General features: G+C 51.4%; 1 protein-coding gene across 1 annotated transcript in view; it reads right to left on the bottom strand.

The window, feature by feature from the left end:
- The window catches only part of DHX16 (DEAH-box helicase 16), a 164,635-nt gene that overhangs the window by 128,105 nt on the left and 17,012 nt on the right, over nt 1-19,518 (bottom strand). Inside the window, exons 3-10 of the mRNA XM_086920703.1 lie at nt 16,719-16,939; nt 15,741-15,906; nt 15,230-15,286; nt 14,271-14,525; nt 12,267-12,488; nt 4,009-4,197; nt 2,618-2,728; nt 1,018-1,133 (exon numbers count right to left, since the gene is read on the bottom strand). Coding sequence (XP_086776829.1) covers nt 1,018-1,133; nt 2,618-2,728; nt 4,009-4,197; nt 12,267-12,488; nt 14,271-14,525; nt 15,230-15,286; nt 15,741-15,906; nt 16,719-16,939 — 1,337 coding nt within the window. The remainder of the gene's footprint in view (nt 1-1,017; nt 1,134-2,617; nt 2,729-4,008; nt 4,198-12,266; nt 12,489-14,270; nt 14,526-15,229; nt 15,287-15,740; nt 15,907-16,718; nt 16,940-19,518) is intronic.

Raw genomic sequence — 19,518 nt, 5'->3', positions numbered from 1 at the left:
AAATTATTGAATGAAAAGGAAAATTCTTTGAAATCATGAACAATAAAATAAGAAACATCAACATTTTCGAAAAAAGTGTGGAATCCTCATTTACTGACTGAGGAACAAAAGTGTGCCTGGGGGGATGCAACTAATGATCCATTAGGAGCACTTTTCAATCCTTCAGATAGCCCAGGAAAAGCCAGTAGTGAACTCCCTGATCGATGTTGTCATTGGGATGGGTATGCAAGGGTGCCCATTAAGGCGGACTGCAGTTGTAATATTATCTCATCATGCAGACAGCGAGTTGAGGTTTTCATATCAATATAGCACTGGTGCCAGGAAATGACAGCCTTTCCCATTCAAAAAAGAAAAAAAAACTGGATTGCCGACACTTTGAAAAAGCTATTCGCTAAATCATTTCTTACTGATTATTCTGACTCTACATAGGCATACTTAGTTCAAAATTTGGACTGTGCTGCCACTTCAGTTTATTTTCATTACTTTTACAAAAAATAATAAGCCGGGCTCCGAGGAACAGACAAGCGCGCGCCATGCTCTGTAAGCCCCGTCCTTTTCGGATTGAGGGGAGTGTTTTTCGAGGAGAGAAAGAAAGGGAACCAAAACGCCCCTCAATCTGAAACGGACGGGGCTCAGCTACCAAAAATGACGTCTTAGAACCCTCTTCTCCAATGGCTGGCCGCCGTTTAGCCGTTGAAGCATTGCTCAAATTTGTACCTTGTAGGGACGTTCAGAAAAAACACATTTTAATCACAGGGGAGAGAGAGAGAGGAGAGAAGAGAGAAGAGAGAGAAGAGAGGAGAGAGAGAAGAGAGAGAAGAGAGAGAGAGAAAATGAGAGAGAGCGAATGAGAGTGAGTGAATGAGAGAGAGAGAGAATAAAGGGCTCCTTGGAGAAAGGACAAGCCTCATAACACAGAAGTGGTTGAAAAGGCTCGGTGTCAACTCTACCCCAGACGTCTGGAGCAGGGAAAACGCTTAACATGAAGCACAACAGGTTCACCTGAAGCGAGCTCACCTGTATCCGGCCAGGTCAGGTTCCGTCAGAAACTCTCTCAGGAGCATGCCGTCAGTCATGTACTTCAGCACGGTCCTTTCCGAGGTGCAGTCTTCAAAGCGGATGCTGTATCCAACCTGCTCCAGGGGAAAAATGAACGAGGCCCATGGTCAGGAGTTCACCAAACCCATTTGATCGCCTCATCCTGCTGCAATTGTACTCGAATCTTGCCCACCCTGAGATCTCGGCAGTCCTACTTTGACTAAGCCATAGAGCCCACATTTATAGTGCTTCAGTGTGGACTTGTTCTGATCTGAACCTTCAGTAAGTCTTGGATCCTGTTTCCTGCGCTCTACAAGCCCTCATGGAAGCAGAGCCCCACCACCTTTCTTCTGAATCTCCTGCAAGCCCACCCCGCCCGCTCACTTTATATTTTCTTTCATATATCCTGTCCCACTGCTCGCTTCAACGTGAGCCGCTCCCTATGCTTTCACTTGGAATAAGAGAGCAGTTCCTTCTGCGATCATGCCCCTTCTATCCCACCACCGCCCACACTCTGCGTAGGACTCTACATTTATCTGCTGCCACTACTTTGCGTGAGACTACCCCATCCATACCTTACACCTAGTCCGGGCTCACTTCAAATACCGCATCTGACTCAAACTACATTCCTTACGAACATACGGCACCATCTATATACTGGATCCGCTGCGTTCCTTACAAACATACGGCACCATATATATACTGGATCCGCTGCGTTCCTTACAAACAAACGGCACCATATATATATATACTGGTTCCGCTGCGTTCCTTACAAACATACGGCACTATGTATATACTGGTTCCGCTGCGTTCCTTACAAACATACGGCACTATGTATATACTGGATCCGCTGCGTTCCTTACAAACATACGGCACCATGTATATACTGGTTCCGCTGCGTTCCTTACAAACATACGGCACTATGTATATACTGGATCCGCTGCGTTCCTTACAAACATACGGCACCATGTATATACTAGATCCGCTGCGTTCCTTACAAACATACGGCACCATGTATATACTGGATCCGCTGCGTTCCTTACAAACATACAGCACCATGTATATACTAGATCCGCTGCATTCCTTACAAACATACGGCACCATCTATATACTGGATCCACCGCGTTCCTTACAAACATACGGCACCATGTTTATACTGGATCCCCTGCATTCCTTACAAATATATGGCACCATGTATATACTGGATCCGCTGCGTTCCTTACAAACATACGGCACCATGTATATACTGGATCCACTGCATTCCTTACAAACATACGGCACTATGTATATACTGGATCCGCTGCGTTCCTTACAAACATACAGCACCATGTATATACTGGATCCGCTGCGTTCCTTACAAACCTACGGCACCCTGTATATACTGGATCCACTGCATTCCTTACAAACATACAGCTGTTCGAGAAATGTATCTCATTCCACAGAATTCATGACTCCCACACTCGTTCCCGCTGCTCTGCTGAGACCACAGCCTCACAGGGCCATACCCGGAGCAGGCCACACCTGCACACCCCATACTTCACCAAGCACACATACCACCTCACTCATCTAGATAACGTACCTCATTCCCAAGCTTGACCCCCATTTCTTGGGAGACCCTCGAGGCAACACTCATGGCAGCCACCCGCCGGGGCTGCGTGCATCCAATCTTCACGTCCTTCTTTGTGTAACCCTAAAGCAAGAAAAGGAATTAGATTTCAGAAGGTCGCTTTTGCCAGTCCCTCTCCTTGAAAGGAGGCAGAGTTCACCATGCCATGGTAAATTTAAAGACACAAAACAGATAGAGAGACTCGTCGGGTCACTGGAATTATGCGATTCCGTGGCCGAATCTTTTTTCACTTAATTATGGATTTGTTGCATCTGCTACATATGTATTTTTCTGCATACGCTGCAGATAGAAAATATCATAGTCAAAAATGTTCTTTCTAGCTCAAATTAGTCAAAGGTTACTAAAAACATGGCAATTTGGTTTAGCGTGTGGCAGAAGGTCCTCTGCAAACGTTAACTGGTCATCTTTCGGTTGCTTTTTTTCTGTATTTGGTTCTTAAAATGGAACTAATGAGGTCGAATCTTTGCCAAACAGTATTACACCATCTGTAGAACGAAGTATTACAAAATGTGCTGGATTCTGCCACGTTATCTGACTTTTATTGCTGGATAGTGTAGTCAACCCTGCCACATAATTCAGTGCTCCCCTGCTGCATAATTCCAGGGGCCCGGACTATTGTGCACAAGCCACCAGCACGGTTCTGACGGAGTCATCGTCTACTTATATTCCACAGGTTGTGGACATCTCTCAATTTAGGCTCCATGGTAATAACCTTACAGGCTGCAAGAGGTCAGATTATTCATCAAGCGTACATGCCAGGGCTCAGGTCTAGAGCCTTCCACCCACATACATCTAAAGTGGCAGGGATGTGGCCTTACTCTGCGCTATCTTCTATTTGCACTCACTAGTTCATACGGTTATGGAGGAATCCGCGTGGCCTCAACCAAGTCCATATAGCAGTTCTGCTACCGGTCTCATACAATCACTGTGGGATTAGAGTTAGCCTTACCCGTAGCCCGTCGAACATAGTTGCATCTTCATACCAGTCCTACGTGATCAAATGAGCAGCCCCCTAAGGCTGACTCACACGCGCACTTATCTCTTGCTAAAGACACTGCAGAATAGTCTTGCACATGAGCTTACCTCCTCGAACAAGTACTGTGCAATCGGGGTCGACTTCACTTAGCCCGTCTCGCATGGTTACAGCCTCATGTTTACACGCAACATGTGCTTACCTCCTCGAACAGGTACTGTGGGATCTGTGTTATCTTTCCTGAGTCCGTCTCACATGGTTCCAGACTCATGGTTACACGCGACATATGCTTACCTCCTCATACAGGTACTGTCGGATCTGTGTTGTCTTCTCTTAGCCCCTCTATAATGGTTACACTGGAGATGCTTACCTCTTCATACAGGTACTGTGGGATCTGGGTCGTCTTTCCTGAGCCCGTCTCTCCCTCAATGATCAGGATCTGGTGCTCAGCAATGGCGGCGAGGAGGTCGCTGCGGTAAGGGAACACAGGCAGGCTGCGGCGCACCTCCTGGATGGACAGTTTCACTTTCTCCGCCTCGGACATCTGTGGACCATCCTCCTGTAATCAGTGGATCAATGTCATAGCTGGGTCAGGCTTGGGATGAGGACACAAGTCTAACTTTCACAACTGGGCCAAAGCAGAGAGCTGAACGAACACACCATCATAAGATCCCGGCATTCAAAAATGGGCTCATGTCCGTTGCTCCCCTCCTACAACCCAACCAACCCCCCATTCACCATTATCCAGAGGGAAGGTGGCAGCATGGGTCCACGGAGATACATACTGCAAAGTATACACAACCCTCCCCTCTCCTCTCCTTTCCTTTCCTTTCCATAGCCGCAATGGAACACTGGTCAGCATCTTACAGGGCCGCCGCTCATACCGTGGGTTACAACGAATTATCAGATCATCCAGAGGACAATCTACCCCCCAATCATGCAAGAAATAACAAGATATGGAGCCCTTTCATGACTCCGCATCAATTGGGCAAAATCAGAACTTTCACCACTGACAGATGCCGCTCAATTACCACCTGCAGACTTCCCCCTCCGATGGGCTGAAGATGGCAGCAAATACTTTGGCGTTCATATTCACAGAAACAGAGATCAGATCCTACAAAGCAATCACGGCCCGCCTATGGCCTCCCTCACGTCACAAGTGGATAGATGGGTCAGACTCCCCCCTCTCCCTGGCGGGACAAGTGCTATAATTAAAATGGTGGTACTTCCCAGGTTCCTATATTTATTCACGAACATTCCCTTCCGCTGCCACAGACTTCACACAGACACTCTCACACTCCCTTAGGAGCAGGGGGCATTGGAGTCCCGGATTTCTGCTTTTATAATCTAGCCACCCAATGCCACTACACTTACCAGTGACATCACACCGACGCTCCCATTCCGTACATCCGCCTGCGCGAGCACAACTAGAAGGGCTACTACATTCACAGATCCTACCCACGGGTCTACCGTTGGAGGTCCAGGATATCCAGACGGTCTCTACGACATGCTGGGCATGGCGCAAGATGTGACGATCATTGGGTGGGGCTCTTCTATATTCTGGCGTTCTTCCCCTTCTTGACAACCCACGGCTCCCCCTTTCAAGAGAAACGCTGGTATGCTTGACCGACACTCTGTGTACGATGGGCGACCTGTTCCCCAATGGCCATGTCTTGCACCTAACATATACTACACCAGATTGCGATATCTCATACATAGACCTTTCCCACCCTTGACAATGCTGGTCACAGCCACCGACGGAAGTCATAGGACATCCAGACTTTATCACTCATGCATGACCCTGAGACAAGATACTAAAACACAGGTGAGGGGGGGAAGTGGGAGAGAGAACTGGGGATGCCGCTCACAGACTAACTATGGAACCACTGTTGTGCACAAACCGAAAACATTTCTATCAGAGACACAAGCTACTACACTTTAAATAACTGCATCAATACTACCTCTCCTCAGCCGACATCACCAGATTCGATCACTCCAGATCCGATAGCGGTCTGAAATGTCACGCCCCCAGAGCAGACTTTGCGCATTTAACCTGGACGTGCCTGGAGGTAGCTTCCTATTCAGTAGCTATATATACACACACATCAGCCATGTCGGAACATGCTATGACCCCAGAACCCTGGTTGCCCTGCCTGCTGGGCTATACCCAAAATGTGCCACACGCATTACACCACTTGGTTTCTATGGCACTGTTACTGGGGAAAAAGTGAGACAGCCTTACACTGAAGTAGTGTCAGACCACCCTCTCTTTTCGACGGGCTGGAGAGCATGAGCCGATGCAAGAGCATGGGAGGGGACTGTGTCAACTTTCAAACCTTCACATTCCGCCCCGGAGATATCTTGGCACCCTATCGCACATATCTCCATACCCTAACACAAGACACTACTGATCAATGCCCAGCTCCCGCCTCACCAGCTGATGAGTAGCGCCCCCTCACATAGCCCTTTTGTGGGACAAACTTACATCCAATGGTCCCACTACACTAATACTATATGAGTTGGCTCAAATACTATGTGTTGATAATAGTTCTGTGAGACTCAGTGTTTTAGACAACTGATACTATGCAATTGGCAAATGTTTATTTGCCCACATTTAAAATTCAATAAAGACAATTTAAAAGAAAAAAAGAAAAGTGATTAAACATTTAAAGCAAAAGACCAATGTTTTTTTTTCGGTCCGTCACCAATATGGCACGTTATGTTATCCATTTATGTTATGTTATGTTATCCATTTTGAAAAAGCGCAACAGCTGCCCCAGCGAAGGGGCGTCCCGGCGCTGACCACTAAAGGACACAACAGAAATGTACCAGACTGAACAAATTAAGAAATTAGAAACTACTGAGATGAAGGGAACAAATAGGTCTTGACGGCATCTGGCACTGACAAAAAATAAAACCAAACACCCCATACCCATGTCACACTTGACCGGAAAGGCTGAGACACTGGCACTATTCAATATCGCTTCCTTCCTGTCCAGAATGGTACGTGGTGCTGCACTCAAAACGTGGTCGGACATAAAGAATCACTAGTGGCCCGTCGCCTCTCATCTTCACCTGTGGTGCCTGCCCATGAGGCGGAGGCCGCTGTGCACAGATCATGAGGAAACCTCAAACCTTCCTAATCCTAGCACATGGAATGGAAGTTGTCAAGGTTGAAGCACGCTATTCACAAAGCATAAGCCTGACCTTGTGCAAGTGAAATATTTCTGGCATCAGAAAGGCTTCCATGATTCTAGATCTTGACGCCCCTCGGGGCCAAGAGTGCCACTGGGTCAACGGATGGGCTGTAGAGTGGCACTGGGTCAACACAGGAGCTGTAGAGTGGCACTGGGTCAACGCAGGGGCTGTAGAGTGGCACTGGGTCAACGCAGGGGCTGTAGAGTGGCACTGGGTCAACGCAGGGGCTGTAGAGTGGCACTGGGTCAACTCAGGGGCTGCAGAGTGGCACTGGGTCAATGCAGGGGCTGCAGAGTGGCACTGGGTCAACGCAGGGGCTGCAGAGTGGCACTGGGTCAACGCAGGGGCTGTAGAGTGGCACTGGGTCAACGCAGGGGCTGCAGAGTGGCACTGGGTCAACGCAGGGGCTGCAGAGTGGCACTGGGTCACTGGTTCAACGCAGGGGCTCTAGAGTGGCACTGGGTCAGGAGATGCAGAGTGGCACTGGGTCAACGCAGGGGCTGCAGAGTGGCACTGGGTCAACGCAGGGGCTGTAGAGTGGCACTGGGTCAACGCAGGGGCTGTAGAGTGGCACTGGGTCGACGCAGGGGCTGCAGAGTGGCACTGGCCGACGCAGGGGCTGCAGAGTGGCACTGGTCGACGCAGGGGCTGCAGAGTGGCACTGGTCGACGCAGGGGCTGCAGAGTGGCACTGGTCGACGCAGGGGCTGCAGAGTGGCACTGGTCGACGCAGGGGCTGCAGAGTTGCACTGGGTCAATGCAGGGGCTGCAGAGTGGCACTGGGTCACTGGTTCAACGCAGGGGCTCTAGAGTGGCACTGGGTCAGGAGATGCAGAGTGGCACTGGGTCAACGCAGGGGCTGCAGAGTGGCACTGGGTCAACGCAGGGGCTGTAGAGTGGCACTGGGTCAGGAGATGCAGAGTGGCACTGGGTCAACGCAGGGGCTGCAGAGTGGCACTGGGTCAACGCAGGGGCTGTAGAGTGGCACTGGGTCAACGCAGGGGCTGTAGAGTGGCACTGGGTCAACGCCAGGGCTGCAGAGTAGCACTGGGTCAACGCAGGGGCTGTAGAGTGGCACTGGGTCAACGCAGGGGCTGTAGAGTGGCACTGGGTCAACTCAGGGGCTGCAGAGTGGCACTGGGTCAACGCAGGGGCTGCAGAGTGGCACTGGGTCAACGCAGGGGCTGTAGAGTGGCACTGGGTCAACGCAGGGGCTGCAGAGTGGCACTGGGTCAACGCAGGGGCTGCAGAGTGGCACTGGGTCAACGCAGGGGCTGTAGAGTGGCACTGGGTCAACGCAGGGGCTGCAGAGTGGCACTGGGTCAACGCAGGGGCTGCAGAGTGGCACTGGGTTAACGCAGGGGCTGCAGAGTGGCACTGGTCAACGCAGGGGCTGCAGAGTGGCACTGGGTCAACGCAGGGGCTGCAGAGTGGCACTGGGTCAACGCAGGGGCTGCAGAGTGGCACTGGGTCAACGCAGGGGCTGCAGAGTGGCACTGGGTCACTGGTTCAACGCAGGGGCTCTAGAGTGGCACTGGGTCAGGAGATGCAGAGTGGCACTGGGTCAACGCAGGGGCTGCAGAGTGGCACTGGGTCAACGCAGGGGCTGTAGAGTGGCACTGGGTCAACGCAGGGGCTGTAGAGTGGCACTGGGTCGACGCAGGGGCTGCAGAGTGGCACTGGCCGACGCAGGGGCTGCAGAGTGGCACTGGTCGACGCAGGGGCTGCAGAGTGGCACTGGTCGACGCAGGGGCTGCAGAGTGGCACTGGGTCACTGGTTCAACGCAGGGGCTCTAGAGTGGCACTGGGTCAGGAGATGCAGAGTGGCACTGGGTCAACGCAGGGGCTGCAGAGTGGCACTGGGTCAACGCAGGGGCTGTAGAGTGGCACTGGGTCAGGAGATGCAGAGTGGCACTGGGTCAACGCAGGGGCTGCAGAGTGGCACTGGGTCAACGCAGGGGCTGTAGAGTGGCACTGGGTCAACGCAGGGGCTGTAGAGTGGCACTGGGTCAACGCCAGGGCTGCAGAGTGGCACTGGGTCAACGCAGGGGCTGCAGAGTGGCACTGGGCCAACGCAGGGGCTGCAGAGTGGCACTGGGCCAACGCAGGGGCTGCAGAGTGGCACTGGGTCAACGCAGGGGCTGCAGAGTGGCACTGGTCAACGCAGGGGCTGCAGAGTGGCACTGGTCAACGCAGGGGCTGCAGAGTGGCACTGGGTCAACGCAGGGGCTGCAGAGTGGCACTGGGTCAACGCAGGGGCTGTAGAGTGGCACTGGGTCAACGCAGGGGCTGCAGAGTGGCACTGGTCAACGCAGGGGCTGCAGAGTGGCACTGGTCAACGCAGGGGCTGCAGAGTGGCACTGGTCAACACAGGGGCTGCAGAGTGGCACTGGGTCAACACAGGGGCTGCAGAGTGGCACTGGGTCAATGCAGGGGCTGTAGAGTGGCACTGGGTCAACGCAGGGGCTGCAGAGTGGCATTGGGTCAACGCAGGGGCTGTAGAGTGGCACTGGGTCAACGCAGGGGCTGCAGAGTGGCACTGGGTCAACGCAGGGGCTGCAGAGTGGCACTGGGTCAACGCAGGGGCTGTAGAGTGGCACTGGGTCAAAGCAGGGGCTGCAGAGTGGCACTGGGTCAACGCAGGGGCTGTAGAGTGGCACTGGGTCAACGCAGGGGCTGTAGAGTGGCACTGGGTCAACGCAGGGGCTGTAGAGTGGCACTGGGTCAAAGCAGGGGCTGCAGAGTGGCACTGGGTCAATGCAGGGGCTGTAGAGTGGCACTGGGTCAACGCAGGGGCTGTAGAGTGCCACTGGGTCAACGCAGGGGCTGCAGAGTGGCACTGGTCAACGCAGGGGCTGTAGAGTGGCACTGGGTCAACGCAGGGGCTGCAGAGTGGCACTGGGTCAACGCAGGGGCTGCAGAGTGGCACTGGGTCAACGCAGGGGCTGCAGAGTGGCACTGGGTCAACGCAGGGGCTGCAGAGTGGCACTGGGTCAACGCTGGGGCTGCAGAGTGGCACTGGGTCAACGCAGGGGCTGCAGAGTGGCACTGGCCGACGCAGGGGCTGCAGAGTGGCACTGGGTCAACGCATGGGGCTGCAGAGTGGCACTGGTCAACGCAGGGGCTGTAGAGTGGCACTGGTCAACGCAGGGGCTGTAGAGTGGCACTGGGTCAATGCAGGGGCTGCAGAGTGGCACTGGGTCAATGCAGGGGCTGCAGAGTGGCACTGGGTCAACGCAGGGGCTGTAGAGTGGCACTGGGTCAAAGCAGGGGCTGCAGAGTGGCACTGGGTCAACGCAGGGGCTGCAGAGTGGCACTGGGTCAACACAGGGGCTGCAGAGTGGCACTGGGTCAACGCAGGGGCTGCAGAGTGGCACTGGGTCAACGCAGGGGCTGCAGAGTGGCACTGGGTCAACGCAGGGGCTGCAGAGTGGCACTGGGTCAACGCAGGGGCTGCAGAGTGGCATTGGGTCAACGCAGGGGCTGCAGAGTGGCATTGGGTCAACGCAGGGGCTGCAGAGTGGCACTGGGTCAACGCAGGGGCTGCAGAGTGGCACTGGTCAACGCAGGGGCTGCAGAGTGGCACTGGGTCAACGCAGGGGCTGCAGAGTGGCACTGGGTCAACGCAGGGGCTGTAGAGTGGCACTGGGTCAACGCAGGGGCTGCAGAGTGGCACTGGTCAACGCAGGGGCTGCAGAGTGGCACTGGGTCAACGCAGGGGCTGCAGAGTGGCACTGGGTCAACGCAGGGGCTGTAGAGTGGCACTGGGTCAACACCGGGGCTGCAGAGTGGCACTGGGTCAACGCAGGGGCTGAAGAGTGGCACTGGGTCAACGCAGGGGCTGCAGAGTGGCACTGGGTCAGGAGATGCAGAGTGGCACTGGGTCAACGCAGGGGCTGTAGAGTGGCACTGGGTCAACGCAGGGGCTGCAGAGTGGCACTGGGTCAACGCAGGGGCTGCAGAGTGGCACTGGGTCAGGAGATGCAGAGTGGCACTGGGTCAACGCAGGGGCTGTAGAGTGGCACTGGGTCAACGCAGGGGCTGCAGAGTGGCACTGGGTCAACGCAGGGGCTGCAGAGTGGCACTGGGTCAACGCAGGGGCTGTAGAGTGGCACTGGGTCAACGCAGGGGCTGTAGAGTGGCACTGGGTCAACGCAGGGGCTGCAGAGTGGCACTGGGTCAACGCAGGGGGTGCAGAGTGGCACTGGGTCAGGAGATGCAGAGTGGCACTGGGTCAATGCAGGGGCTGCAGAGTGGCACTGGGTCAGGAGATGCAGAGTGGCACTGGGTCAATGCAGGGGCTGCAGAGTGGCACTGGGTCAACGCAGGGGCTGTAGAGTGGCACTGGGTCAACGCAGGGGCTGTAGAGTTGCACTGGGTCAACGCAGGGGCTGCAGAGTGGCACTGGGTCAACGCAGGGGGTGCAGAGTGGCACTGGGTCAGGAGATGCAGAGTGGCACTGGGTCAATGCAGGGGCTGCAGAGTGGCACTGGGTCAACGCAGGGGCTGCAGAGTGGCACTAGTCAACGCAGGGGCTGCAGAGTGGCACTGGGTCAACGCAGGGGGTGCAGAGTGGCACTGGGTCAGGAGATGCAGAGTGGCACTGGGTCAATGCAGGGGCTGCAGAGTGGCACTGGGTCAATGCAGGGGCTGCAGAGTGGCACTGGGTCAGGAGATGCAGAGTGGTACTGGGTCAATGCAGGGGCTGCAGAGTGGCACTGGGTCAATGCAGGGGCTGCAGAGTGGCACTGGGTCAGGAGATGCAAAGTGGCACTGGGTCAGGAGATGCAAAGTGGCACTGGGTCAATGCAGGGGCTGCAGAGTGGCACTGGGTCAGGAGATGCAGAGTGGTACTGGGTCAATGCAGGGGCTGCAGAGTGGCACTGGGTCAAAGCAGGGGCTGTAGATTGGCATTGGGTCAATGCTTTCAGACAATATTTTATATTTTACACTGTCGCAGGAGAGAAGACCACCAAACAAAGTTTTATAATAAAAAAAATGACAAAACAAGCACTGACAAAGCTAAAATCCTGTCCGCCAACATCAGAGCCATTGGCCTTCCCAATGCTATTATCTTTAATGGCGCATTCATGAGCGGTCAGCCATGGAGTAACCACGATTATCCTTTCTATTTTACTAAGCACATGACTTTGCTGCTAGTCATGAAGGTTGATCAGTAGCATAAGAGGAGAACTGAGAAAACATGATCTATAGGGGTTCTTCCTCCAGAGGACCAGTGGGAAGGATAAACTGGGAGGCCAAGGGACACTGCAGTGCACTGTGGGTTGACGTCTGGTGTAAGACAGTAGATTTCACAGCTTAACTAAATGTTCCGGCCTATATGTTTATTCTTAACGCAGGAGATTAAAACAAGTGCTAACTGTTTTAGAAGTAGGTTTAATGCTCACAAGTCTCTCACTCTCAGACTCACCTTCTCTACGGTTCCCTTCATCCTCACTGCGCTGACAAATTGAATCATTTCATCATCCTCCATCACATACTCGTATTCCTTCTGCTTGTTGCGCTCATGCGCATCCTTGGCCCCAAAGCGCAGCGACGCCGCACCCATGTGGTCCTCCTCCCAGCGCTTCTGCTCATCTCGGGGCGCAAACTTATCCTCGGTCTGGGGCTCCTCGTAGCGATCTGGGATTTGCTGCCAGAGACAGTGAGAGAAGACACAAGTCAGAGGAGCAGAAAGATGCTGGAAACGCATAAACAGAGTGTGCACTGGAAAAGAGGTAACATAAATTGTGATTATGTGAATAGAAAGACTCATGGTGGGAGAGAGCCAAAGGAGAAATAAATGAGAAATAGACCAGCAAGGAAAATAGAAAAAAAAACAGGAAAAAAGAAAAGGAAACCAGAGAGAAATAGAAGTGGAGACAAAGCACAAAAAAATGCAGCAAGACGTCAGGAGTATCTTCGGTGTAATAGTAGGTCTCCTCCTTGAGAATCTCCATTATAATGATAAGCAGTGAATTGTTTTGCCCACAAGCAGGATCCCAGAGCACTTTTTTAAATAAAAAAATGCCATTTTTTTAAAAAGCCATTTTGAAAAAAACCTAAGTATTTTTAAAAGCCTATAAAAGGCAATATGGATAAAGTTTCACATATTTTCTTTGAAAAAGACACACATGTTAAATGTAGAAAAAGAGTCACTATAAATAACACAGTGAAAAGGAAACTATTTGGTGAGGGACTTGCCCTCGGTTCCACCACCATCTCTGAACTGGCTCCACCGCAGGGCAGGTCACCATTTCTAGATGAAGCTGTAGGCGCTTACCCGGCCTCTCATATTCAGCCTCTGAGGCTACACTGTCCCTCTCTTCTACCATCTTCCTTCAAAAAATGTTTAGTGAAAGGGTTTTCCAGTCTCTGTGTTCTCTGTAGTGACTCCTTTTCTGCCTACAAAATTGTTTTTTTCCAACAAATATAGCCAAATATTAGACAATATTCTCTTATTATAAGCTGTTAAGAATATTTTGCTTCGAAAAAATTTCACTTTAACAAAAATAACTATTATGGATTTCTTTTTTAAAAAGTGCTCCAGGATCCTGCATCTGAGCGGGAGAATTCAGTGCTCATGAATAATAATGGAGATCTCCTGGAGAAGAAGAGATAAAGGAAGGACTTCAATGTGAAGAAAACGAAAGAAAATGGAAAGGAAAATAAGGACAAAAAGCAAACAGGATCTAGATTATAGCCTAAAAGAAAAAGCAGGAGGGAGAGCTCTGAGAAAAAGGTGGAAAGATAAGGTGGAAGACCACAAGCAGGAGGGAGAGCCCTGAGAACAAGGTGGAAAGATAAGGTGGAAGACCACAACAGGAGGGAGAGCTCCGAGAACAAGGTGGAAAGATAAGGTGGAAGACCACAACAGGAGGGAGAGCTCTGAGAACAAGGTGGAAAGATTAGGTGGAAGACCACAACAGGAGGGAGAGCTCCGAGAACAAGGTGGAAAGATAAGGTGGAAAGATAAGGTGGAAGACCACAACAGGAGGGAGAGCTCTGAGAACAAGGTGGAAAGATAAGGTGGAAGACCACAACAGGAGGGAGAGCTCTGAGAACAAGGTGGAAAGATAAGGTGGAAGACCACAACAGGAGGGAGAGCTCCGAGAACAAGGTGGAAAGATAAGGTGGAAAGACCACAAGCAGGAGGGAGAGCTCTGAGAACAAGGTGGAAAGATAAGGTGGAAGACCACAACAGGAGGGAGAGCTCTGAGAACAAGGTGGAAAGATAAGGTGGAAAGACCACAAGCAGGAGGGAGAGCTCTGAGAACAAGGTGGAAAGATAAGGTGGAAGACCACAAGCAGGAGGGAGAGCTCTGAGAACAAGGTGGAAAGATAAGGTGGAAGACCACAAGCAGGTGCAGGAGAACAAAGGGACTAGACCCCTTCAGGCCCCATGCCTCAGAGATGCAAACACTACCACTCTTACCTTCTTGCGGGTCTCCTCAGGCATAAAGTAGCGGTTGCTTTTCTCAATCTTTTCCTGGTTGCCCGCCTTCTTGTAATCGCGGGCCAAATCGCGCACTTGGCGCTTGTACTCCAGTTCTTTCTTCTCCTGTTCCGTCAGCTCATGCTCTGCGAAGAGGTACTCCTCGTCCGCGATCTCTGCCTCCAGATCTTCCAGCTTGTCGGTTTCTCGCTTATTCAGATATTCCCGTCGTGACTTTTTACGGAGCTCTGGCACCTGCATGAGATAAAAAGGAGCAGATAACTCACCAGACCCCATGACAGTAACAACCAAACCCTTTGAACCAGCTGTACCCAATCTAGAGCACTTGCAAGACCACCTCCCCAGATCTTAGGGCGGTTAGGGGGGTGCTGCGCAGTTGATGTTTATACCATATAAAGAGCCAGCTTCGTACAGATTACAGTTACAATGCCACAGCCGTGGGTAACACTGCACTAATGAGAAGTGCCAAAGGCTTCTTCCCAAGTTTTGACTCTCTGGGGTAGTGAAGTGGAACAGTTAAGGGTTAATCTAGGAGGTCGTTCTCAGTTTGTTAGAAAGACAGAGTACGACAGTCAAATAACCAAGAAGGTCAATGTCCAGACAGAGCCTGAACTAGGAGAACATACAAGTAAATAAAGCTGCAAAATGAAGATCACCCACTCAAACGTCAGAGTATTCTAGCACAATCTGGGGTGAGCCTCCACCCCCAAATGTGGTTTCACCCCTGTTAATGGCAGGAACATAATAAGCAACAGACAAGGAGCTGCTCTTTAGTTTACTGATATAGTATATGGCTAGCAGCACTACACCTCTGGACAGAAGTCCCTCTGGTCTGTGCAGACCACCCACCAAACAAAACTGCTGCAAGCACCAGACAGATCAGAACCACAGCAAATAAAGAAGGGCCAGACACGGGTGCCATGCGGACAAAGGTTTACCATTTTCTTGCGATCTTCTTCAGCCAGTTTCAGACGCTTCTGAGATTCTTCGTAGGCCTGGGCAGGAGAACCAAATGTTATAGTCAGTGTATCAGAGCTGATGACAGTCATGGAATCAGTACACATTAACGAGAGACCCAAGTAATCAGAGCAATACAGCAGGGAGGGTGGTCTTACATAGTTTCACCCCTTAGCCACTCAGAACGGCAAACTCCTCATCCATTTCTTTCCTCCAGGTTAACCTTTATCTTCCCTACACCATCTGTGCTTTTTCACGTTCCCTAGCCAATCCAGTGTGGCCTGCGCTGTTCTGTCGGCTCATCCCTCGAATGATGGCCACCACATAGAGACCATGTATCAAAGACGTTTCTGTGGACACTCCTCCACACATCACTTTCTAAATTAGCCGCGTTTTATGCACTCAAACCATTTATGGCCTTATCTGTTGCTAATCCCTCTCCTCCCAATCACTCCTAAATTCAATCTCCACTTCCCCTTCACCCATCTGCACCTTTTTGTCGGAGCGCTCCACAATGTTGCGCGTTTTCTCCTTGTCTTTCTTCTTAATCCGCTCGGCGAAGGCATCGCGCTCCTCCAGGTCTCGAAGACGCTCACGATCCTCCTTCTCCCACTCATCCTCAGAGTCCACCTGTATAGGCAGCGGTGACCGACTGCTCCTGAGGGTGGAGGGGCAAACAGGGCATTAGAAGTGGGAATACCTGGGTACTGTGAGAGACTACAGAGACCAGAAAAGGGACCTATTGCAAAAGGTGCCACCGAGGGAGTAGAGCGCCAGCTCCCACAAGACTTCACAACAAGGATTCCATATGACAACAGAAGGTGTAGCTGTTACCACAGCACACAGACCCATAAAGACTGGCTGTGATACAGAGTGCAACTTCACCTGCTTGTGTACCCAGGGGTCCTGCTCCCAGGGCACATGTATTCTCCAGTGACCCCTGTGATGTGAAGTGGTTTTCAGGCCTCTGCACATTGCCGCAAATAATAGCATAACAAAGGCAACCCTACTCAATAGGAACCAGGGCATTTAACATTAACAAAAAACATTGGCTCCTATTGGACAATATTTTTATGGCTTAAAGATTACAGGCACAATGGCATAGTAGGACTGGAGTAGGATGCGGACAGAGAAAGCCAGTGGAAAAGACAAAACACTATTTTGCAAACAAACGTATAGTCTGTGTTTAAACATGTAAAGGCAGGCAGCGCAAGGTGTCCCACGTGAACGGAACCAACGGAACTCAGAGGAGACAGTACTGCCATGTTTTTTATCTCAAATAATAGCATGCACACTTACCACTTTGGTTATATGTCATATATGATGCATTCTCCCTTCCTTAGCATTGAGATTAACCCCCCCCCCGCGTCCCCATTTCACTTTTCTTGAAGGATACACTACATTGTTAATTCTCTTACATCTCACGGGAGCTCATACTTGTTGCGGCTTGAACAGGACTCTATGACTTACTCCTTTGGTTCCACCTCACTCTCTGAAGACGCCTCCTTCCTCTGCCGCAGTTGTTTGCGCTGCTTCTTCTCTGCCCGTCGCTTACGTTTGCGCTCAGCAGCCTCACCCTCGCTCTCTTCACTGTCTTCAAGTAATGAATACATGCGGTTTTTCTGTTGAATGGCCAATGCCTCCCTCTCTGCTGCCCGGGCTGGGCGCTCCACCACCTGCTTCCGCGGAATCTACAAAGAGATGTAGAGAGGCTCAGACAGAGGATGAGCCTGGAAAGAAGTCCAACATCCACTGATCGCACAAAAAAACTAATGTACGGCCCGTAGGCAACTCTGTAAGGGGACACTGCATGCCCAGTTTGTCGCTCTAGAAGCAGAAAGCGTATGTGTACCCTACAATTCAATATTGCGTGCCATATTTGCAGATCTGGGCGGATAATACATGGCCCACATGAGCTCCTGTCTCTCATAAGAAGAGGGGGATCCGAAGTTTTTGTAGGTCAATCATGCATACTCCCAAAAGCAGATTCCATCAACAAAAAAGTATGCAGCTCCTAAGAAGAGGAAGGGAGCACAGGTCCCAGGTAATTGTCAAAGGAACCAGAGGAGGTGGGGACAGTTCCTCTAGACTGGAGGGAAGGAGGCACAGGCTAATCTGAGGTGTAAGGAGGGGCAGGCAAAACTGAGGCACAGATCAGACGGGAGTGTAATGAGGCAGAGGTTAATCTGAGGTGTGAGGGAAGGACAGGCGAACCCAAGGTGTGAGGGAGTCACAACCCAGACTCGAGTGAAGGAGGCACAGGCTAAACTGAGGTGTAAGGAGGGGGCAGGCAGAACTGCATTAGGGGAGGATAATAAATTGAGGCTATTCTGGGGCCTATGGAGGGGAACAATCCAGATGCCAAATGGGAGAGACACATGCGCAGACCAAGATGGTGCTGAAAAGGCCATAGAGGGATTTGTGGGATGGAGGACCATGCTGGGCTGCAACGAGGTCTGTAGACATAACAGGAGGAACTTTTTACAGGAATGTTTTATTATAGGCACCCACTTCATATGCTGGTTTAATGGTGCCCACTTCATATACTGGTATATTGATCCCACTTCATAAACTTGCACAGTGAAAGCCACTTCATATACTGGTATTTTGGTGCTCACTTTATATACCAGTATATTGTTGTCCACTTTATATAGTGGTATATTGGTGCCCACTTCATATACTGGTATATTGATCCCACTTCATAAACTTGCACAGTGAAAGCCACTTCATATACTGGTATTTTGGTGCTCACTTTATATACTAGTATATTGTTGTCCACTTTATATAGTGGTATATTGGTGTCCACTTCATATACTGGTATATTGATCCCACTTCATAAACTTGCACAGTGAAAGCCACTTCATATACTGGTATTTTGGTGCTCACTTTATATACCAGTATATTGTTGTCCACTTTATATAGTGGTATATTGGTGCCCACTTCATATACTGGTATATTGATCCCACTTAATAAACTTGCACAGTGAAAGCCACTTCATATACTGGTATTTTGGTGCTCACTTTATATACCAGTATATTGTTGTCCACTTTATATAGTGGTATATTGGTGCCCACTTCATATACTGGTATATTGGTGCCCACTTCATATACTGGTATATTGGCGTCCACTTCATATACTGGTATATTGGTGTCCACTTCATATGCGCACATATTTAACCCTTAGTGGACTTGCTTCCTTCACAGAGTAGCTCCGTCCGGTAGCTGCTGCTGCCCCGGAGGTCAGGAGTTCGAGGCCTTCTCCACCGGCAGGCCCCTGCCTGCGCCTCATCCCTGGTGGTCTAGTAGCAGAGTGTCACTGCTCTGCTGCTCGACTACCTTACTGCTTTTCTCTTTCTATTTTCATTTTTCTTCTGCTTTTGGCTTTTTTGGTTTTATTTCCTTTTTATGTGTTTCTTGCTTCTTTGTCGCCCCTGCTGATGCGATCCCTTGTGGCCCCACCCCTACAGTGACCCTTCCCGCTACCACGTTTTCCAACTTCCTGCTTTCCAGCGCCCCCAGCAGAACTACTTAATGGCGGCCGATGTGCGGCCGTGCCAAAGGCAAACCCGTCTGCGCCTGGACCACGCCCAGCGCCAGGGACCCTGCCTCTAGGAACTTCCACCACGACACAAGCACCCTTCTCACCTTCAACTCAGGACGCCACGCCGCCTGCCAGCTCGCATAGCCGAAGGAGACCCATGGACCATTTGCCTGCCGGAACTGCAGCCACACTTTCACCCACCTCAACACAGCAGCTTCTCCTGCCGCCCAGCCGACCAACAGCACACCTGACCGGCTTAACTGCTTCCTGCTCAACATGCAATCCCTCCACAAACATGCCACAGAAATCTGGGACCTTCTTGATGCCACCGCTTCAGATGCCGACTTCTTCAAGGAAACCTGGACCAACCCCAGTTCTAGACTGGACATCGCCATCACCATTCCGAACGCCTATGAAATCACCTGCAAGCCGTGCTGATTGACCAGGAGGGAGCATTGCTAACGCCCACAAGAACACCCTCCAACCGACCATGCATGCAAATGATCAACAACAACCCCGGAACACCTCCACTTCCAGATCAAGAACAACTCGAACACCTCCCTCCGCGGCACCCTCGTCTACTGGTCCCCCTGCATGCCCTTCACCGACGTCAGAGACCTCATCGCGCCCAAGGCTCTCACACCCACCAATTACATCCTACTCTGAGACATCAACTTCCACCTGGGCAACCCCAGTGACCAGAACGCCTCCTCCCTACAGGAGAACCTAA

The sequence above is a fragment of the Lissotriton vulgaris genome, chromosome 5 (genome assembly GCF_964263255.1).
Source record: "Lissotriton vulgaris chromosome 5, aLisVul1.2, whole genome shotgun sequence".
NCBI lineage: Eukaryota > Metazoa > Chordata > Amphibia > Caudata > Salamandridae > Lissotriton > Lissotriton vulgaris.
The sequence above is the reverse complement of the archived record's forward strand: the minus strand, read 5'-3'. Positions and strand labels throughout refer to the sequence as shown.